The 22,686-nt window shown below is 37.0% G+C and overlaps 1 protein-coding gene across 2 annotated transcripts in view; it reads left to right on the top strand.

The window, feature by feature from the left end:
* Positions 1-22,686, top strand: part of LOC126272210 (heterogeneous nuclear ribonucleoprotein K-like) — a 61,534-nt gene that overhangs the window by 31,884 nt on the left and 6,964 nt on the right. For both annotated transcript variants that reach the window (XM_049974895.1, XM_049974896.1), the window contains exons 3-11: positions 1,996-2,090; positions 3,975-4,031; positions 5,218-5,261; positions 6,593-6,665; positions 8,859-8,975; positions 12,378-12,506; positions 12,600-12,847; positions 18,321-18,415; positions 18,656-18,762. In XM_049974895.1, coding sequence (XP_049830852.1) covers positions 1,998-2,090; positions 3,975-4,031; positions 5,218-5,261; positions 6,593-6,665; positions 8,859-8,975; positions 12,378-12,506; positions 12,600-12,847; positions 18,321-18,415; positions 18,656-18,762 — 963 coding nt within the window. In that variant the 5' untranslated portion in view covers positions 1,996-1,997. The remainder of the gene's footprint in view (positions 1-1,995; positions 2,091-3,974; positions 4,032-5,217; positions 5,262-6,592; positions 6,666-8,858; positions 8,976-12,377; positions 12,507-12,599; positions 12,848-18,320; positions 18,416-18,655; positions 18,763-22,686) is intronic.

The raw sequence follows: 22,686 nt of genomic DNA on the forward strand, positions 1-22,686 counted from the left end.
GAGATAAACAGCTGCAAAGGATTCCTTCCATACAAAACATATGCATGCCCTGGTAGATGTACACAACTAATAACAGTATTTTTAGAAGATGCTATCTGCCAAGTGATGCTGTGAACACATGAATGCTAACAAGAAATCAGATTTTGGTCCATTGTTGCCAACAATGTCAATAACACACATCAGTAAGATAATACTGAAAAAGGTTGGGGTGTGAATGTGTGTTGAATAGCACTGCAGTATTTATTGCCAGTAGGATTTAAGGTACTTCTGGTAGGTGTATGGATATGATGCTGATGGGTTTTGTATAGACATGTCAAGGAAGTGTATAAGGATACTTAATAAGAAACACCAGTGTAACTATTCTGCTGTGATACATATGTCATGTTGTGGAGATAAATTAAACTTTTGTCACATTTACTGCATTGAAGCAAACAAGAAGAAAAACCTTGAAACAGCTGCAAAGTTTCATACTTCATACTTTCTACTTTCATGACATTTTTCTTAAGTGGATACTCAGTGATCTTAGAAATGTTGGTGTTGGTAAAAGCTGCTGATAGCAGATGGGAAACTTAACCATGATCTTTATATTTCATGTTACTATAAACTTCACAACACACCTCTTAAATAGCATTTAAGGCAGGTAAAACTAAAGTGGTTTAAGCAGATAGAGCCCGGAGGAAAGCCAAACAGTTTGTGAATGTGATGGCAGTAGTATGCATTGTGATTGATAAATGAGAATAAGACTACCTGAAACATAATGAATTAACTGAGATATTGTGGGAAAAGTGAAATGATGTAAATATGAGATAGGCTGAAGTTTCAAACAGGCCAGTGTAAAGAAGATAATTTGTCTTTAAAGAGGAAATGTCCACGCTAGCTGCAAGAAGTCTTCAGTGACTCGGTACAAGATGAACTACCTATTTGGAACTGGGCAGTACTTCTCAGAAAGCAGCATTTGGATAGTCACTTGTTCTTTGTCATGTGCTGCTGTGTGTAAAGTTTGTGAAATTGCTTGAATTAGTATTTATTCGTAACTAGTTTTTACCATTACCCAAAATTTTCATACATGTTTATTTTTGTCTGAAACTTCATGTCTCTTGACCTGATGCTTTTAGCAGATTGAAAAATTTTGTTTTGTAGTGGTTGGAAATACCTGTCAGAGGATTGTCATTTAAAATTCCTTGTGATGCCTTTGTGAAATTCTTAACACTTGAATGCTAACTCAATAAAAGCTTACCATACTATAGACATCAATACTTCGGACCATCAAAAAATGTTCCATGAACCAGAAAGGTTACAAACTACCTTGTGGCAAAATAAATACGGAGGATTACAATTGGCAGTGTGTAATACACTTGTGTGCCAGATCACTGCATTAATTTCTCGCTGAAGTAACTGTAGAAGCAGCTAAATTTTTCTTTTAGAGAAATTTTTTGTACCATTACTAGTGTGTTAAAGATGCAAAACGACTCCAGAACTTGTTTTATAGTGTATATAACCCCTTAATGTCAAATGTGAAGTATCCATGAAATGTCAAGTTTTGAACCCATAACATTTCTTTTGGGGTCTCCATGATTTTGGGAGAAATGTTTCTTAGAATGTTTGTACAACTTAACCACATTTCAAATGCTTTCTCTGTAAGAGCTTATCAAGTAGGTTCAGTGAAGTGCTTGACTTCACAAATTGCAATCTTGTCTCTTGTCCCTGTAATATACTTTTCTAACTTTCAGTGGTTGGAAAGCACCAAACAGTTTTAACATATTGATGTCTAGTGAATTATTGCCATGAAAATGTTTTGTATAATAATGAATGAGATTTCTCATAGGAAAAAGGTACATTGAGAACGCCTCAGTATCCATCGATGATAATAGTACACATGAAAATGTTTCCCATTGTGGAACATTGTTACAATTAACATTTTTGCGTGTGATCTGTAGGAAGTTGATAGGGTTAATTAACTTAGTCTCTTAACATGATGCAAATCTTGTTATTCAGGCATGAAGCGCGAAGCAGACGGTGACATGGGTTCCCCACAAAAGAGGTCCCGCGGTGGGGACGATACAGAAGTGCGACTCCTGATCCCCAGCAAGGTATGTGAGCATTGCCTTTCTTAGTGCCTTTAATTGTGCCACCATTCTTGTGAACTTGCTCCACCCCCATTCCTCAAATGATAGTCAATATTATATTTTTTGTTCTGAAATCTGAAGTTTGGATATAATTTTAATCTAATTTTTGCATGTGAGAATTAATTTATATTTTAAATTTGGAAGATATCTAGTCACCAGTTTTATATGATCATACCCAAAACAGATTTCACAAACTAGTATGCACCCCGTGGTAGTCAGTTGCCTGTTTAGACTGAGGGGAGAATTGAATATTTACCATAAGGCAACAATGTTGTCGTGCTACAGCTGTCTACAGTAGTTTTGTGTAGTGAAGGTTTCTGGTCATTGTGGGTAGTAATATTGTGAAGTAATTGAACTGTAGACTGCACAAGTTATTCTATTTGCTGTGCTTCTTGACATGTGTGAAAATGAAAACGTAACTCAAAGAAACAAGAGTGGATTCTAATCCCACAGACATTAATGTTAGGATGATACTTTATTTTAAATTTGTGGTATGTGATAACATTTAATTTTAGATGAACTACCAGTTTCAAATATGAGAATGGTGTTAAGATCTCAGAACAAGAATGCTTGATAGCTCAACAGTGTTGGTTCATATTCTCTCCCCAGGTGAATAGGAGAGCATTTATTAAAATTCAGGAATAGATAGCCACATACTGTCTTTATGTTAAAAAAATTTAAGTTGTTCATGTGACCAGTTCTGTATCTTGCATTTTGATCATTGAAAATGGGTGAAGACTAATTTGCTGCAGCTGTGTACAAATGATTGTTTTGATCATGTGCCCATGTATTGCAGAGAAAAATGTACAGAAAAGCAATAAAGTTTGAAGCATTTCAGACAGTATGTATGTGGTGATAAATAGTTACTGATGTTGGCCCATTCTGTTGACATATTTCGGTTGTCTTTCATGAATTCCTGTCACAGTACTACCAAAAATGGCTCGGCAATTATCCTGTTTTTATTGTACATAATAGCAACTGTTGATAAATGCCCATTGAATATTTATAAATATTTTAAGTGGTTTTCATTTTTACTGGCTTTGGTTGAGGATGGGCGTTGAAAAATGTGTTTACAAGTTATGTTTACATAAAGATTGCACTTTCTTCTAGAGAGATTAGTCCAGAAACTTTGGAAATACAGCAGCCTGGAGTACTGGAAAAGCAAAGTTTTTCCAAACAATAGTTATTGCAGCTAATATTCCATCAGATTAGGGGAATTCTGTCTGTAATTAAAGATTTCCATTTGTCATTGTTCATAAATTGGAGAACACACAGGGAATTTAATTTCTTTGTTACTGATTTTATGACTGTTTCATTGAACTTCGTAAGTAGATAGGATTGAGAGGAAAATACCTCAAAGTTTGGATCAGTAGATAAAATATTAATCATTCCTGATTGTTCTGAAAAATTCTTCATTTGTGAGTTATTGTTCTCTAAACTTCTAACATTTGTGATGTAAAAGTTAAGTTTTCATTGGTGCTTTCATTTTGCCACTGAATATTAAAATGGGGATTGAGATCTTCAAACCTCAGGTTGTGTAATCAGTGACAAAATTTTCTCCTTGCTCAATATGAAGAGTTGGATAGTAATTTTAGGTATGAACTAAAACTGCAGTGTTTCAAAAGGGTGCAGATGTGACTTAATCTGATGCCTTAAGCACTTCAGCTGTTAACCTTAGTTTGGCCAAGTTTTTTTGATTTTTTGTTCTTGTTCATTGGGTTCTTCATGGCAGTTTGCCTCACTGGAAAGCAGCATGTTACAAATTAAAATTTTCGAACTGTTGTCAATATGAGAGTTAAGTTTTTACAATACTCAGGATAGTTGCATTAAAAAGTCGTTATTTTACAGGCTGCGGGATCCATAATTGGAAAAGGTGGTCACAATATTACCAAGCTAAGGACTGAGGTAAGTAGTTTGAATTCCTTTTGATTGTAAGCTTAAAACAATGTCATTGAAATTGGTTATTGTTGCCCAGATTTTATGTTTTCTGTTCATCTTCAGTGTAAGAAGGTACATACTGGGGGGAGGGGGTCACAAATAGACTTCAATGGCGTTCTTGGTGTAGCATCAGTTCTTCACTGTAACTGTTTTCAAGTGTCAGAATGTTTGTGGCTGTATATTGTTGTGTGAACAGTTTTGTGAGCATAGAAATTTGTTGCCCGATTCTTTGTGTCATGGCATAAAACTAACTAATAGACGTTATGCTTTCGAGATAAACATAATCATTGCCAGTATGTGATACTAACTTAAAACTAATAGACTTCCCGCAGTTTACGTGATACAAGGTGACGTTGGTGTGATAGACCACAAGTGCCTTTGTTTTGTGTTTGTCCAAATGTTACTGGCATTGCAGTATTATGGTATACCAGTTGCTCTATTATGGTATGTCAGTGGCTGGCTACCATAGGTATTACCATTAGTGAAATGTAAAGAACTTCATGAATGCACACTGTGGAGAGAACTTTATTTATTTCATAGAAAGTCATTACGTCTACTTTCCTAAATTTTGCAAGCAGAAGCATGAATTGCGGGAAGTTTTGCATTAGTGTGCTGAAAAATATGAAAATTTTGTTGGAAACCTAAGATCTGGGTTACAATAAATTTCAAAGTATTTTCCAAATTTGTTGTTAAACTGATTTTCAGTAATCTTGTGTGATTGTTCATTTCAGAGATTGAGGGTACATAACAAATACACCTCAACCAAAACACTAACTTTAAAGCAACACAAGTACTTCCCACTTACACCCACAATTTTCAAACAAATTGTATTGTATTAAATAACACAATGTAATATAGGTACCCAAAATCATGTTTATTTTATGCACTCACTATTTGTTATGCACACATACTTTAACAATAATTTTATTTAACATGTTCTGCCCCTCGTTTACTCCTTCCATCGCCCTCTGAATGGTTCATCGTTGGCCCTTGATTGGTCCCATATCTGACCAATGGTACACGATGGCCCCGCCCTTGCCCACTCTGCTGCTCAACGCTGCCCCGTCGGATTGAATGCCCGCCCGCCCGCCCTGCCTGTGAATGGGAATAATGTCCCCGTCGAATGATGGGAATGGGCTCCTCCAAAACGCAGTACAAAGCCTCAATTACAGTCCCTGATTGCCCTGGGCCAGAACGGTAAATCCATCACATATTTATATTAGGTTCAGTTTTGTTAGATAATCTAATGTGGCTTGTCCTTTAGGCATTGTCTTGAATATTTATTGCTCAGTTTGGGGTGTGAACCTGTATACTTAACTGCTGTTAAAAGATTTTTGTGTATTTTAAGGGGAAGTTCAGAGATTCTCCCCTCTGAGATATAACTGCAAAGTAATTTCTATATCTGCATTCATATCTCACTTTGAATTTTATAAATAATCAGGATACAGGCCATATTGAAATTAAACTAGTAAAATAATGTTTAACAGAATTTTGATGGTCTCAGTGTTTTTCCATGTAGTAAAAAATGTTATGGTTGCCATGTTTGAAATTTCTGAATTGTTACGGTACCACCAGTACCACAATTCCTTCATTACAGTATATGGTACTCTATTTTTTCAACTAGGATTTGTAATTTGGGACAATGCTGGGACCGCCCAATTCATGTGTGTATTATGAAGTCAGTCCACATTGGTCTCTAAAAGACATTTTGCAATTACTGATTGGGGTTACCTATTAATGTGACTGACAGCTGTTTTCTTATAGTCAAAATTTGTTACATTGTATTATTAAATGCATAATGTTGAAATCCAATTTGAAGTTGAATAATCACGTAGTATTAGACACGTTAATTTTAAGTCTGGAAGGCCATTATGGAATTGTGTAGTTGTCCTTTAACACAAGTCATAAGTTTCATTAGGGTAACAGCTGTTGACATAGAATTTGCAGAAAGTCATTTTGAATGGTTGACATGCTTTTTTTTGTGGGATTGCAATTAACCTAATCTTGATAGGTTTTGGAAACCTCAGGGCAAAATAAATTAAGTTTTATTTGGATTATATATATTGATACACCTGTTGCACAATACAGCATCAGTGTACACTCTAGTCTTAAGCCTTATGTTGGTACTGCTTATAACTTTGTTAGTGTGTGTTACTTGGAAATTGTCTGATAAGTTAAATTTCTGTATGCCTTTTACAAAAATAGTTCACACCTCTGAAGAGACTTGCAGTTCATAATTTTTGCAAAACAAAATGTTTGAGGTTAGCTTGTCATTACAAACTGAAAACAATAAATCTAACATTATAAAATAACAGATATTATCATTTATGATGAACATTGCATTGTGTGAAACGACTTTATAATGTCTATTAATGGTTACTTAGTTTTCTGTTTTAGGAATCCTGTTGGTTAATTAAGTTGCCACAACTTTTTGCTGATTAGCAGACTCAGGATTTATAGGTTTTGTAATTCATTGTAATTATTTATCCTTTGTGACATTTTTCCTTATAATTTGCCCATTTTTACAGCATTTTGACAGTTTACTCAGATTTGGACACAGTACTAAATGTGGTTAATGAAGTTATCCCAAATATTGATGATGTAAGTATTTCTTTGAGAGAAGTAATATATTTAACATAGTAATAACATTATGTGTAAGCAGTGTTTGAACAAGTAAAATTTTATCACTTGGTTCTGTACAAATGTAATTTTCTATTGTTATTTTGTTCTATAACTTAGTTCTGGAACTTAAGAGGTATTGTTCACTAAGAATTTGTGTGTATCAAGAACATTCAGTACTTTTAGAATTATTTGAAGAAAAATGGCTGTTGATTAGTAAAGAGCCTTGTTGCAATTATGTTGCCTAGCTAGTATGTGGGTTGTTAGAAATGAATTTTTGCAAAAATAACATCCCACCTCCATTGTATATGAGACCTGACTAATATTTACATTGATAATGGAAGCCCAAAGCAAGTGTTCTTAGCTTTCGCAAAGTCAATTTTGTGGACCCTTGCAGCCAGGTCACGAATTCGAAGCTTCCACATGGGAAAAATATATTAAAAACAATGATTCCAAGACTTTACCAAGCGGGAAAGTGCCGGTAGACAGGCACAATGAAAACACACACACACACACACACACACACACACACACACACACACACACACACACACACACAGAGAGAGAGAGAGAGAGAGAGAGAGAGAGAGAGAGAGAGAGAGAGAGAGAGAGAATTACTAGTTTTCACAACTGATGGTTCCTTCTTCGGGAAAGAGGGAAGGAGAGGATATATATATTAGGGTATCTGTGGGAATTCTGGACAAATTTTGGCTCTCAATTGCAACTTATCCTGCTTGATAGGTGTAGAACTTAAAATTATTTATACTAATATAGAATATTAGTGAAAGGCTCAGTGGTTTCCATTAAGATTTTCTTTTTTTACACAATACAAATAAAAATTTTCATGACAATTTTTGTTTGTTTGAATATTGTCTTAACTGTAAGAACTAAAGAACTAGTTTCCCAAACTACCAGTTAGTGAAAGGACAACATAAAATTGACCAAACAAAAGATTCAAAATAAATTGCAATGACTTTGAGTGCCTGAGCTGAAGCCCTCTTTCTTAATCCAAACAGAACATTAATCTAAATTGAATGGCTAAATTGATTGGGATTGTTTTTATATGTGGTATGGAGAGACCTCTCCAGCTGCAGTATTTGTGAGGATAGTAGCTTCAATGATGATGATGTCTTAATCTTAAGAGGGGTAGCACAACAAAATTTTGCACGATTCTGATTCGCAGTACTCTAATCATAAGGTATAAAAATTTTAACATAGTTTATGGTTTAAACTGGTAGTGTGAGAGAAAATGCTGTATTTTGAAAATGGGTAGCTCTTCCTTCCTCAGTCAATTTAAGTGCTTAAAAAAGGATAGATAGCCAGTGTCATTTTGAATGTGTACTAGAGTATTGTGAAAAAAGTATAAGTAAATTGGTCAAGAACTTCTAGAGACCCTTGCTGATGTTTCTGCTTTATATATTAGTATCACTTTTTCACTTGTTAGCAGTATGTTACGGCAAAGAAAGGAAACAGTTTACAGTGCAGAGACATAAGTGTTGATGGAAAGTTTTCTGAAGTCAAGACAACACCTTTTTTGCAGAATATAAAGATTTAGTGTAGTACTAGATTTGTCACCTGAATTTAAAGCCACGATTCTTGTAAGTGCCCTTACTGTTATCATGAAAACATGGTCATTAGTACTTTCTTGCTAATAAATTAAGGCCGTAAACTTACGTGAATTACATACACATTGCTGAAAACAGTATGAATGCTTGGGAAGTAAGGCACCACGATGGAGTTAAGGTGTTTTAAGTATTGTCAGACATGTGATTTCACGTAATTTTTCAAACTGCATATAAAAAGAATTGGTTCTCTGCTTTTGTGTAAAAGTGGCTAATATGTATGTGTCATGTCAGATGGTATCTTGCAATATTGTAGTGTGCTGTAAAATGTGAGTGGGAATCCAAACAGAACATAGTGGTGCAGTACAAACATAACTCTTTAATTTAAAACAAGTGAGGTAATGCTGTTTGACCAAACAGAATTAAGTTTGCGGTAGTTTACCTCAGTTAAGATGAATGCTGGGTGATTTCTTTTTCTTTCTCCATTCTTAAGCTTCCTGAACTTGTGCTCTGTATTATTGGTTTTAGCTCAATAAAGTGAGCAGTGTTAACTTCAGATACATACATTTTGTAATTTGCTTCTTATAACAGTTCTGCCTTTCTCATTGCATAGGCATCATCCCGTCAGGGATCACGCAATGATGATGTGGACTTGCGCTTGTTAGTTCATCAGAGCCAAGCAGGTTGCATAATTGGCAAGTCTGGATTCAAGATAAAGGAACTCCGGGAGGTAAGAACATTTAAGCTGCCTTGTGTACATTGGTTCATGAGTACTTAATTTGCTAGTATTGTTCTGTAACTGGTTTTATTGCAGTTTTTCCATTAGCATATCTAGAAATGTTTGTTTAAATTTGTTGAGGAATTAGTGTCTTCAACACAGTATTATGTATAAAAATTCTTAATATAGAAAATACTAATTATAGCTTTTGATTTGTTTTTCTTTTTCTGGGAGGGCAGAGGGAAGGTTAAGAAGGATGGCCATATCATTAAAACTTTTGTAGATACCCTCACATTTAATGGGGATGAGGGGGCAAAGCTGAAAGACAATAGGTCTAGTGAACTGGAATGGGGAAACCTTATGTGCTGAAAGAAGTAGCTATTTGCCACTTCGTCATATGGCAGTACTACAGCAGAAACTGTAAATATTGGCTAAGTTACTGTACTAATAATGATGCTGGTGATGATGCTAGCTGCTAGGAATTGGCTGTGTATGTTAAGTACACTCAGTGTGTCCTCTCACCCTTCTGACATACATCTTGTGACTCAACTGAAGTAGTCTAAAAGCATAGAACTTTTGCATGCTTGCCATGTTGCTGTTACAGAAATTTGTTTGGTCTGTATGTGATGCAGGAGTGTTCATTTCTATTTATCAATCTCATCATTTTAAACTGTCTGAAACAGCTACCAGATCAGTAGATAACACCTACAGTAGAATATACTAAAAAATGGAAAATTCTGACTGTGAATTTCTCTTATGGTTCTGTTCTTGCAAATAAAACAAAATGGAGCTCCAAAATATTTCATTCTTGAATGTTGCGTTCTTCTGTACAAGCACAGGGTCCTTCTACAGATCTCTGCAAAATTATTACATCAGGTATACAGTTTCCTGTTTACCAGTCGTAGCGTAGGTTTCTCCAAAATTTCTATGCACTCTTACTCCATTACAAAATTAACCATCCCATGATGTCTTTAGGTTGTCTGCCATGAAACCTTCCCTAATGTCATTGAAGTTCATCAGGAAAGCATTTTATATCCTCTTCAGTTATGTATAATTTTGTTGTCCAAAAAGAAAACTTGTTGCAGCTTTTTGTGTTTAATTTGTTGATTTAATTTCCTTCACATCACACCAGATTTTCAGACTAAATTACATTACCCTTGTTTATATTAGGTGATAGTAGCTGAGTATTTATTCCAATCTTCTATTAGTCCATCTCCTTCTGCCCTCAGTCTGTTAATCTCCTCCCGATATCAGGCTCATCCCATTAAGAGGCTGGTTGTTCTTACTACTACAGTGTTTCTTCCTAGATCAACATGCAGGTCATCCAGTATGGCGTCGAATGTAATAAGACCTTCACCAAGGCGGCCGGACGTGCCCCGTAAGAGGCCTCCCGGCCAATGACGCCAAATGCTCACTTCATTTCATTGCTAATGTGTACCACATTTGGTTCAAACTGTTCCAGGGGTATAGGATGAGCCTTTCACACATGATTTTGCCTGTATACACATATCCAATTAATTTCACATAAGTTTCACATACATTCGTCACATGTATGTGTACACATTTCAGATGTATATAGCGAATTTTGCTGAACAGTGTGCTGTACAAGGACATAATTTGGCAAGTACATCCAGTGGTATGTGGCTACTGTCTGTGGAATGTGTTCAGAATAGTTACCAACAGTGAAGCAATAAATTAAAAAATCATGCTTTATGCATAAACAGTGAAAAGTAGTGATAAGCTTTGAAACCTTTCCTTACTGGGTGGGGATTGGCAATAAGATGATTTTGTCAAAGTTTGAAATTATGTGCAAAATTCGTTCGTGTAACTTAGTGCTATTTCACAAATAATGGATAACTAAAGTATGGATATTGGTGTGTCATGGGCTACAATGCCGTTTCATCTCCACCATTTTGATACGTAGGTGGTTCTTACCACCCCTCCTCCCAATAGTCATTCTTTCCAGACAGTGATGTGTACAAAGTGTGGTTGGAAATTGGTCTAGTGGTTTAGGAGATTGTGGAAAATATAAACACCCATTTATATAGTGTGTGTAGATTAACCTTGTGCCTTTGCAGAAACCTGTTCTGTTGAACCTAAGTCTATGATTAGTCACTTTAAGATTTGAAAGTTCTTATTTCTTCTGAGCATCATTCCCTTCCCAAATTCCACCTTGGTTTCCTTTGCTATTTGTTCAGTGAACTGATAACCCCTCTGGTATAGACTAAACTTGTCATGCCCTTCTAAACCATGGCTTCCCTTTCATGTCCTTACTCCTACAGCTGCAGACTGGTTTCTGGATCCTCTGCTATGTACATCTTACAAGAAACTGACACATGTAAACAACACTTTTCTGGAAGTGCCTCCATGTATGTATCTGCTGTCAGGTGTTTTTTACTACCCAGAAGTGCTGATTATTGTTTTGAAATGTGCAACACCCTGTTAAAAATCTGTAGCTCTTCTATGTCTGACAAGAATAGAAACAAATGCCAGCAGAAAGTCTCTCCAGGATTCAAGTAGGTAATTAAATTGAAAAGATGCCTTTCACTTCTTATTCCTAATGTCATGTCTGACAAACGACAACTTTGTTCAGTAGGCACTTCCATTGATGCTGGATTTGATTCCCACTTGTTTTCTGTAATTTATTAATTTCTACTGAATCTTTTGGTGTTTCACACAACCGCTGTATTGCTGAGCAAATTGTAAGGTAACTAGCAGTATCTGGGTTGTTGTGAAAATCACCCCTTTCTCCAAAAATCTGAAACATTCTATATAAGGAGTTGCTTTGGGCATAAAAATTGAAATTCTTTGTAATGAACCAATACTGTTTACTTACAGAAATCGAATATCTGTGGCAGGCATGCTCACTGTGGCAGCTTGATATCCATTTAGTATGGAGACCACCGGGTGCTTGAGGAAGTCAAAAGATACATTAGTTTGCACTGTCCCCTTGTTTGATCAGAGATGAGAGAATAGTGAAATGGAAGGGCCAAAAGGAGATAATAATAAGAATAATGGAGCTTGAAATATTGGGAAAGGGAATTTACCTTTGGCACTAGTATGAATGTTAACATTGGAGCCATTCTCAGCAATTGTGAATTATCTACTGTTAATGATCAGTGTTGATGTCGATAAATGTACCTCCACAAAATAATTAATACTAATCATAATTGGGCAGGAACATTTGGACTTTATAGTGATGTTAAAAATAGTGTGTATTAGGACTTGTGCAGTAGTTAAAGATTATGGCTTCATTTCCAACCATATGTTGTTTAATGAAATTGATTCAGGTAATCAGTATAAAAAGTTCTGTCTCTAAACACATCAGTTTCAAAATTTTCCTTTTTGTTGATTTTTATTTCCTGTGAAATTGTAGTATAGTTTTGTTTGAAAACTGAGTCTCTTTTTCTTCAGAAAACTGGTGCAAGGATCAAGATTTTCTCAAACTGCTGCCCTCAAAGTACTGACAGAGTATGCCAGATATCAGGAAGACCAAGCACATGCATAGATTCAATTCGTGAAATAATGGAACTATTGAAATCTGTAAGTTTTGTAAATTATCCAATATAAATGTGTGCATAGTGTACATAAATTTAGTTAAGGATTATGTGTATTAATTGTGAATATCTATTACAGTCTCCAATAAAAGGGTTGAACAATCCATACGATCCACATAATTACGATGACTACTATGCCCAAGAATATGGTGGTTTTGGTGACCAAGAAGCAAAGGGCGGTCGTGGCATGCCGGGTGGTATGCGTGGAGGCATTGGTGGACCACCCCCAATTGGTGGCCGTGGAAGATTTCCATTAGGTGGTGGAGGTGGTGGTGGTAGCATGGGTCCTGGACCACGTGTTGGTCCACGCGGAGGAATGGGATTATCGTAAGTTATTTAGTTCCCAGAGTTTACTCTCTAGTGGTAAAATGTTTTTTCTGGTGTGGAATTTGTGCAGTCAGGCATTAACAGTTCAGGAGGCTTCCTGTAAAAATGTTAAGATACTACCTGAAGTATGATAAAAATTACTGTCATACACGCCTGCTGTGGGTCTTGTATGTGTTAATGGTGATTTTATCATCACTTTTGTTGCACAGATTACCCATACAGAACCTGTTGGTGATCCAATGTTTACACATTGATTCATAATGGTTTTAGACTTCTTGAGCTGTTGCATGAGGCTGGGATCTGAGGGAGCTGATTAGTGCTACTGTGTGAGGTGGGGAGATGATAGAATTCATTGCTTTGAAATTTGCACTTGCTACAGATCAGCTACTATGGTAGAAATACACAGAGGTAATAAGTTTTGTAAAAGCGTTTTATAAACACATTCACGTTCAGTTTAGTAAAATGTCCAAAAGTACTTCTGTAACACTTATCTATCGGCTGTTGGATCTTTGTAGTTGGCAGCAGTCGAAAAAGATCTGTCACAGAGTAATGACTTGCACTTACAGGTATTGATCAGATCTATGGGACTAACGATTCCTTGACAGTGACACTGACATAATATTATGAAGGAAGAAGTTAAAGCTAGCAGTTGGTTTTACCGTTAGGTAACCCACGATCTTGTCGATAAGTCTGTAGCCTGTAAATGTAACCTTTAGTAGTTGTTAAATTAAATGAAGTTTTTTGTAACACAGTTATTCACACAGGAAATTGAAATTTGTAATTCTTATTTTGCAGCATTTACACAGTGATCGGTATAAAGTAGTTATTCACCTTTCTTAAATCTAACATTCCTGTTAGCATTTTTCCATTTGCAACACGGCGATGTTTATAATTAATTTTATCGCTTCACCCTGTGTTGATTGAATCGTAGATATATGGGTAGACCTAAAGCAGCTTCATCATTAAGTTTTCCACTACCGCACCTGCATGGATGAAGTTGCGAAACAAATGACTGATTACTGCATTCATTGGAAGTCACTAAGTGCTCTCATTCATTGGAAGTCACCAAGTGCTCTCATTCTCAAATGTGGGATGAATATAGTCTGGCTAATTTGTGTACTGTGAGTTAAATTGTCAACAATTGAACAGGTCTCGACCAAAGGCTTTGCTGATTCTTGACAGTTTCGGTTTGCAGATTTCTAGATGTTATTGTGTGGGGATTTATAACACAAGGATGCGCTATACGAAGGAAGCAGCTACTCAGGTAGTGTTCACTGAGTGCGCATGAGGGTTTTTAGGTTAGTCAAGTGGCATTCGGAATACACTTAGTGTCAGGATTTTATCAGCAAACTGTCAAAGTATTAGTAATAAACGTCCCCAACTTATTGCCCTCTTGGAAAGTTTTTGCCCTCAAATTTTTCTTGGTACCAAGATCTAACTGAAACCCAAAGTGGAAAGCTCAGATATTCAGCAAATTGTGGAATGTATATTGGAAAGACAGATTAGATTAGAGAGGAGGGGGTGTGTTTTGTTGCTGTTCACAAAAACTGTCTCTAGTGGGATTCACAGTGAATTAAACTATTTGTGTTTAACAGGGGTAGGTGAAACTAATTTGTTGAAAAGATTCCAAGACTTACCAAGTTGGAAAGTGCCGGTAGACAGGCACAATAAAATTTGGAAATTTTGTGTGTGTGTGTTATTTTATTGTGCCTGTCTACTGGCACTTTTCCTGCTTAGTAAGTCTTGGAATCTTTGTTTTTAATATATTTTTCCCATGTGGAAGTTTCTATTTTATTTACATCATTAATTGTTGGGTGTTTTTACCTGCCATTAGATTGTGCTGTGAAAATCCAGGGTGTGTAAATATCCAGATCTTGCAATCCTCATTGAGGGAGACTTTAGCCTACCAATGTAGATAGGTATGTCTATGGATTCATTTGGGGGGGGGGGGGGAATTTGAAATACTTTTGAAAATATTTCCTGAGAGAGCCTGACAACCCACACACAATGGAAATATTGTAACCACAAATAGGCTGGACCTTATTGACAATGTCAGTATGGAAACAGGGATCAGTGATCATGATGATGTAGCAAATATAATTGCAAAAGTTAATGAATCACCCAAGAAGCCGAGGAGTGTCTGCTATATATATATATATATATATCAGATAAGCAGTTGGTAGCATATCAAGTAGAATGTCATTTAGTTTCAGTAAAATGGATGTATAGGAATTATGGGGCAAGTTCAAGCATATTGTACATTGTGGTCTAGAAAGTTATATGCCTTGTAAGTGGATAAAGGGTGAAAAACCACTATGATTTAATAACAAAATTCACAGGGTGCTGAGGAAACATTGTTGTCCTGTGGATTCAAAGAGGAACACACAAATAACAAGTGAAGGTTAGCAGAGTTTTGGGTGTATGTGAGATCAACGTGCAAAACATAAAATTAACACCACTGTCACACCTTAGAAAAAGATATGGTAGAGAACCTGAGAAATTCTGTCCTTGCATAAAATTGCCAAGTTTGCCTAAGGCTTCCATTCAGTCCCTTGTTGACCAATCTGGTGTGACAGTTAAAGGCAGCAAAATGAAAACTGAAATGTCAAATTTCATGTACAAGAAATTGTTCCCATAGGACATCGGACAGACTACTGTATGTATGAAACAGTAAACAGCTGAAATATTTGAAAGTAAATCAATCACCAGATCAGAATGGAATTTCTAGATTTCTGGAAAGCATTTGACACTATGCCCAATTGCAGGTTGTTAACAAAGGTGTGAGAGCACATGGGGAAGAGGCACTTAGCAGATGATAAAGAAACTAGCAGGAGTCAACTTTGGAAGACACAGGCAAATATGAACATACTTCGGAATTTCTTAAATCATTGAGGAATGGCAGCCAAACAATGTTACAGATTTATTTGTAGAATCTGTGTGTGGAGACTCACTTGCAGAACAATATCCACAAATCCCAAAGATACAAATGACAGACAAGGGTGAGCAAATTTTAAGCAAAATATTTCTGCAAACCAAAACCTGGCAAGAATCAGCGAAGCCTTTGGTAGAGACCTGTTCAATTGTAAATTTGTAGACCTAAAAATAACAAAGTAAAATGGTAAGAGATTAGAAATCCTGAAGATGATGGTAAGCTTTAGGGAAAGATGTGCATTACTAGATGTATAAAGGGATTTGGGGGGGGGGGGGAGACGAGACGGAAGATATTCATTAATCAGGTTACATGAAGACAAATTGACTGCTTCAGTGCTGATTGGGAACTTCTTGATTGGAATGTTTGCTTGTGCAGAAATTTTTACCAGATTTTCTTTCCTTTAAACTTGCAACAGGTGATAGTTCTGTTGAAAAGCAGGAGCATTTTCCTATTAGTGAATGGAATGCCTCTGAGTAAGGTGTTTCTCAGCCTTACTTATGTTTTCATCCAATTCCATGATTACAAAATCTGCTGAATTTTAATATCGATCTTTCTATGCCTGATGCCACAGATCAAACTGACAAATCTTAGTGTAGAAGTAGGTACTAAAGTAATTGAATGTTAGGGGAAGAATTTTGATGCAACTGTTAAGCATGACTGATTTTGTTTTCCCATCACTACAGTGCAGTGTTTGCACACTGTTTAGTGGTGTATGTTCGTCAACATAAAATAGAATTTTAACTACCAGAGGGGAGGGGAGCTGTCCGAGAAAACAAGTCCTACCTCCCTCTTGCAGAACAGCAGTGTAAATCAGTGTTCCACAAAAGTAGAACTGCCACATTGCAACAGGGATTGCTGATCTCCTCTGATGGTGAGGGCTGTAATTGAAATGCTTGATAAACGATGATTGATAGCTTCATTCATTTCAAAATAGTGACGAAAACTAACACTACACAAGTGCTCAGGACGGACTACTGTAAAATTGCTTTAAGTTGGCAGAGTATTGTTAATAAATGTAGTTCAGGCCTGACTTATTGTGGTATTAGACATAACCAAAGTTCAGAACTTCTGCCACCTAATTTGCTATGTCGCTTATGTGTTATTCCAACTTCTGAACTCAAGCTAACAATTGTTTTCTGAACTTTAGCTATCAAAGAAATGTGTCCGTAGTTATAAAATAGGTCCCACAGCTCTGAATACTGTGTTGTATTAGGTAGCATGTATCTTACTTGTTACACTGCCCACAATTAACGTAGCACCAGATATTGCCATTACATTGTTGCACTTTCGTTTTGCAAACTGGTTTTTAAGCACATTTGTCCAAATTGGGCTTCACCAGCTGTACAGTACTGGTGAGTGGAAATTGTTTAGATTTTTGATACTTCTATGTGCATCTGTTTCACATTTATTGCAAAATGTGAATTTTATTCTCTACTGATAACATTGCTATCCCCACTAAAAGTGGAAAATTATGGAGCATATTGAATGAAGGCTAAGTAATAATCTATGAAGTGAGAATTAAATGAATAAAAATGAGTTGCAAAAATGAGATTAGGAATAAACTTATCAAAACTCCAGATGGCCACAAAGTAGAAACAGTTAAGGAATTGATACCTTAAGAGTGAAATGACACATGAAACATGGGCATAATAAGACTAGCACAGCCTGGGCACATTAGTAGGCTAGAGAAGTGTTCTAGCATCAAACATAAGTTTCAATTTGAGGAAGAGTTTTCTGAGAATGTTCAGTTTGTAGCAGAGCATTGTGGGGTACTGAATCTTTTTCTCTGAGAACTGGAAACGAAGACAGTGTTACAGATGTGGTGCTGTAGAAGGATGTTGAAAATCAGGTGAACTAGTACAGAATGAGGTTTTCTGTTGGATTAACAAAAAAGGAATATATGGATAACATTGACAAGAAGGGATGGAATAATGGGATGTGTTTTGAGGCATCAGGGAATAATCCGCATTGTACTAAAGGAAGCAGTAGGTGGTAAAAACTGGTTGGAAAGACAAGATTGGAATACGTCCAGCAAATAGAGGACATAAGGTGCAAGTACTGCTGTGAGATGGTTTGGTACAAGAGGAAAATTCATGGTGAGCCACAAAAGCCACTGCTCACTGTATGCCACTGCTTTTTGCCAATAGGCCACATGACACACTCGGCAATAGTGGACAGCAAACATGTGGGATGGTCAAACAAGTTGCTGTGTAGCTTCTGTAAAATTAGGCTAGTTATAGAGTGAGCTGACAGCCCAATGATGTTATATCTGCAGTGTGTGGATAGTATTGTTCAGGCTACAGACGAGCATTTTAGAGGGTGTTTTCGTACTATATATTACCTGATTTCATGTTGTGTAAGCAAATGGTGTTTGAGTATTGATAAAGTTCGAAAACGGTAAGATGGCTTCAATTTAGTAGTGGCATCAGCACCAAGCTAATACCAACAATGAGTCTTTAGAAAATGGTCCTACAACCACAATGTGACAGAACACTCACTCATCCTTGAAGTGTAGATTTTCACTTTGTGTCTTTCTTGCAGTGGCCCACCAGGAGGTATGGGAGGACCACCACCTCGAGGTGGTGTTGGCGCATTTGGTGGTGGCCCTGGTCGCCCTGGCTTTGGAGGTGCTAGAGGTAAGGTGAAAGATTCACTAAAATCTATATTAAGCTTAAAATCCATGGTATTCTTTATTCTATGGAGCCTTTTTTCTAACAGAATTAGCTGTTAGTTTAAAGTTAGTCACAGCATTATGTAAGAATTAAATGCTTGAAGTAAGTGTAAACATTTGTCTAAAGGTAACTAGTTTATGCAGTGAAATTTTTAGTGCCATATATGTCATGAATATTTCATTAATGCTTTGATGTAATTTTTAGGTGCAGCAAATGGAATGATGAACAGTAATGCTCTTGGGCTTGGTGGAGGTGGAAATCTCATGGCTGGAGGAGCTAAAAGCTCAACTCAAGTGACCATTCCAAAAGAAGTGAGTGTTGGAATGTAAATGATTTAGGTTTGAAAATATTTAGTGTCAGAAACTAATTGTATAGCTTAAATATTTAACAAGATTGCATTGATTGGGCTCACTGCAGTATATCATGGCACTGCAAAGAAAGAAAAAAATGTTTGTTATTCATGGATATAGTTATTGGTGACAAGGTGTAAATTACTGGTATAGTTAGGCTGCATGCCTTTATTCTGTTACAACTTGAGACATTTGAATTCAGACATTGAATCTAGTTGCTGCAGTATGTGCGACAGTGAGAATGACAGCGGAGTGTCGTCTTGGCAAAGTGCTCAGTTGGATCTGCTGGCTGCTATGAAATACTTATCAGATTTTAAGAAAATTTGGTGAAGAAATTTCCTACAGCTTGATATCTTCACCCAATGAACAATGGGATTTCTGTGTTTGGCACAGTCAATGTTCTCCACGAATCCAATGAATGACAGCACGAAATTTTTGAAAGATCAGAGTTATTGCTTATAGTTGGTTCTAGATTGTACATACCTGTGTATGAAGTATAGCCAAAATATACAAAAAATGTTATGAACAAAATACCTCAGTTATCCACATTTTGGATCATAATGATGGACCTGTCATGCATGGCGTGCTCATATCCTCCCCTCTGCGTCACGTATCATGGTTGTAAAATTAATATGTATTTCATAAACGGTGATTGTCGTCGTCGTCTTCAGTCCTGAGACTGGTTTGATGCAGCTCTCCATGCTATCCTGTGCAAGCTTCATCTCCCAGTACTTACTGCAACCGACATACTTCTGAATCTGCTTAGTGTATTCATCTCTTGGTCTTCCTCCAAGATTTTTACCCTCCATGCTGCCCTCCAATGCTAAATTTGTGCTCCCTTGACACCTCACAACATGTCCTACCAACTGGTCCCTTTGTGTCAAGTTGTGCCACAAGCTCCTCTTCTCCCCAATTCTATTCAATACCTCCTCATTAGTTATGTGGTCTACCCATCTAATCTTCAGCATTCTTGTGTAGCACAACATTTTCAAAGCTTCTATTCTCTTCTTGTCCAAACTATTTATCGTCCATGCTACTCCTTTTCTCAAATGACAGCACACAATGGAAATATAATTAAAGCTCAATGTTTTGTGCAAGGTTTGAGCAGAGCAAAAATTATAATCCTTGTAAATTACATAATTGTCCGAATTTTCATAGTCTGAGAAATGAGCAAATGGGGTGTCAGTGACTGTCAGGTCTAGCTCTGAAAAAAACACAACTTTAAGATGATTTGGCTAATTTATGAAACTTCTACGATTTGAGGGAAAATTAAGCTATTTCATGAATAGCTACTGCTTCATATCTTTCAGGCCTAGCTATTTTGTGTACAAAAGTACATTAATGTACTCAGCATCTGCACTATATGGTGAGTGGTAACTTTCCTTCTCAGAATATTGGTACAGTGATATTTAAGTGCCAAAAGGCTTCCTTCAAATTGAGTACGAAATTTAGGACATTTCAAGAACAGAAGGTGCTAGGACAGGGCTTCACGTGCTCGCGGAGCAAGTTGTGTGCAGCAAGGCGCGAGCACTCTACTCCCAAATAAATTATGGATAATCCGCCTTGATTGCGAAAATTCCATAATTTACTTAGATAATTAAGATTGCTGACGTGCTGCAATGCTGAAAGTTCTTAAACTCTACTCCCACTACCAGACCAGACCGGACCAGAGCAGAGTGGGGAGAGTCACGTGGAGCGTACAACAGCTGCCACCAGTGAATGCAAATCTGCAGCCAGCTGCAGGGATATCACTCAAGAATTATTACTGCGACAAATGAAACAAATAAAGGAGAATGTACATGTGCCCCACAATTTTATTAGCTTAGTGTGTGCCTCTACATTTGTATTAATTTGTGAACTGTTACACAATAAAAGGTGTGCGATTCTCGGTTACCTTGTACTTTTTGCTCTTTACTATGTTCGGAGTAATTGTTCTTGGGCATTGTAGGTGCAGTGTGCAGTTTAAATTTCGATCGGACAATGCGTTCATTGCAGAGAACAGTTGTTCACAAACATACTTGGAACTGAACATCGCACAAAACTGGCGGCTACAATATCATCAAACGAGGAAATTTATCCTGGAGGAAGTGTCTGTAGAATTTGAAAATGTTTTTCTTGTTCTGAAATTTCTCTGTATTCTCTTGTCGTGCTGCAGGCCAATAATTTCTAGTTGCAGTTCAGGACAAATCTCTTCAATATTTGCTGAATTTGGAGAGAACAGATCAATATCACTATCTAGTGCTGTCAGATCTTTGAAAGCATTGATCAAATTCTTCCTTAAGGGCAACTAAACTATGTGAATAACGTTCAGTCTTTGTGAACATCTTGCACGGATGATAATATAGGAAAATGGGCTAGATGTCCTGTTTCCAGCTGACTCACCCAAAGTGTCAATTTCATTTTAAAAGCTCGTATTAGATCTATGAAATGAGTAATTAGCAGATCTTTACCTTTTAGTGAAATGTTCAAAGCATTCAGATAACTAGTTAAATCTGCTAAGAACGCGAGATCACATTTCCATGAAGGCTCTTTCAATTCAGGAACATATGTTATTTATTCCCATGAACATATTTATCTCATCTAATAGGCAAAAAAGCGATTTAATAATTCGCCACAACTAAGCCAGCGGACCTCGCTGTAATAAGGCAGGCTACCAGACTGGCTTTCTACATCCTTGAGAAAGCTTCTAAATTGCTGTGTTGTAGCCCATGCTTCCTTTTGTAATTGGTTGTATGAACAACACTAATCACATTTTTTAGATGATACTCTTTGCACACAAGTTTTCCTGGTGGATCACACAGTCAACACTCCGTATTTCATTCGGCATGGTCAATTTTTGCATTTTCTCCTGCAACAGTGCAACTAAACCTGATTTCTCCACCCCCCCCCCCCTTCCTGACACTGAAACTAAAGAATTCCACGACAATCCTATATTTTCAACACTTTCTTCAACACTACGTAAGATATCACCTCTAGTTGTAGTGTTCATGGCTACAACATCGAGGAGCTCCTCCCTCACCTGAAGATCTCTATTAACACCTGTAATCAATATGGCAAGCTGTGCTGTTCCAGTGATATAAACACTTTCGTCCAGAGCTAGAGAATAAGCTATAAAATCTTCAGATATTTCCAAGCTGGCTCTGCACATCGTCTATGTCCTGTAAGCGACACATAATGGTCATGTCCTGTAAGCGACACATAATGGTCATTTCCTGTAAGCGACGCATAATGGTCATGTCCTGTAAGCGACGCATAATGGTCATGTCCTGTAAGCGACGCATAATGGTCATGTCCTGTAAGCGACGCATAATGGTCATGTCCTGTAAGCGACGCATAATGGTCATGTTAGATAATGGCACAATCCGAAACGCTTAAACTTGAGATGGACACATGCTCTGCTGCAACTACCAAACATTCTTGTAATAAATCGCCATCAGTGAAGGGGCGCAGGGATTTTGCTAAAAGCAAAGCAATTTTGTAACTCACTCCGAGGGCTGCCTCAGTTCGTTTTTCATCGTCTAGATCGTCCTCGGATAGCTTCCTTTTCAGATTGACTTTCTGTGCACGATCTGGTCCATCACATTTTCCACTTTTGTAGTCTTTTGTGTGGTACAGCATATAATGTTGCTGCAAATTAAATTTCCTAAAAGAATTCAGCGTTTTGTGACATACTAAACATTTTACGCTGCCATCTTTTTCTGTAAACAGATAAAATTCCTCCCAATGGGGGTTGAACTGCGAAAGCATTATTGGGATTGCAACAACGGCGACTTGACATGATTCTTAACCAGCGAAGTGACTGTTAGAGGTGATCGTAGTACTTTAAATGTTACAGTTGACGCAAATTCAATAGGCACACTGCGGCCCTATGGAAACGTGCGTGCA

The sequence above is a fragment of the Schistocerca gregaria genome, chromosome 5 (genome assembly GCF_023897955.1).
Source record: "Schistocerca gregaria isolate iqSchGreg1 chromosome 5, iqSchGreg1.2, whole genome shotgun sequence".
NCBI classification, from domain to species: domain Eukaryota; kingdom Metazoa; phylum Arthropoda; class Insecta; order Orthoptera; family Acrididae; genus Schistocerca; species Schistocerca gregaria.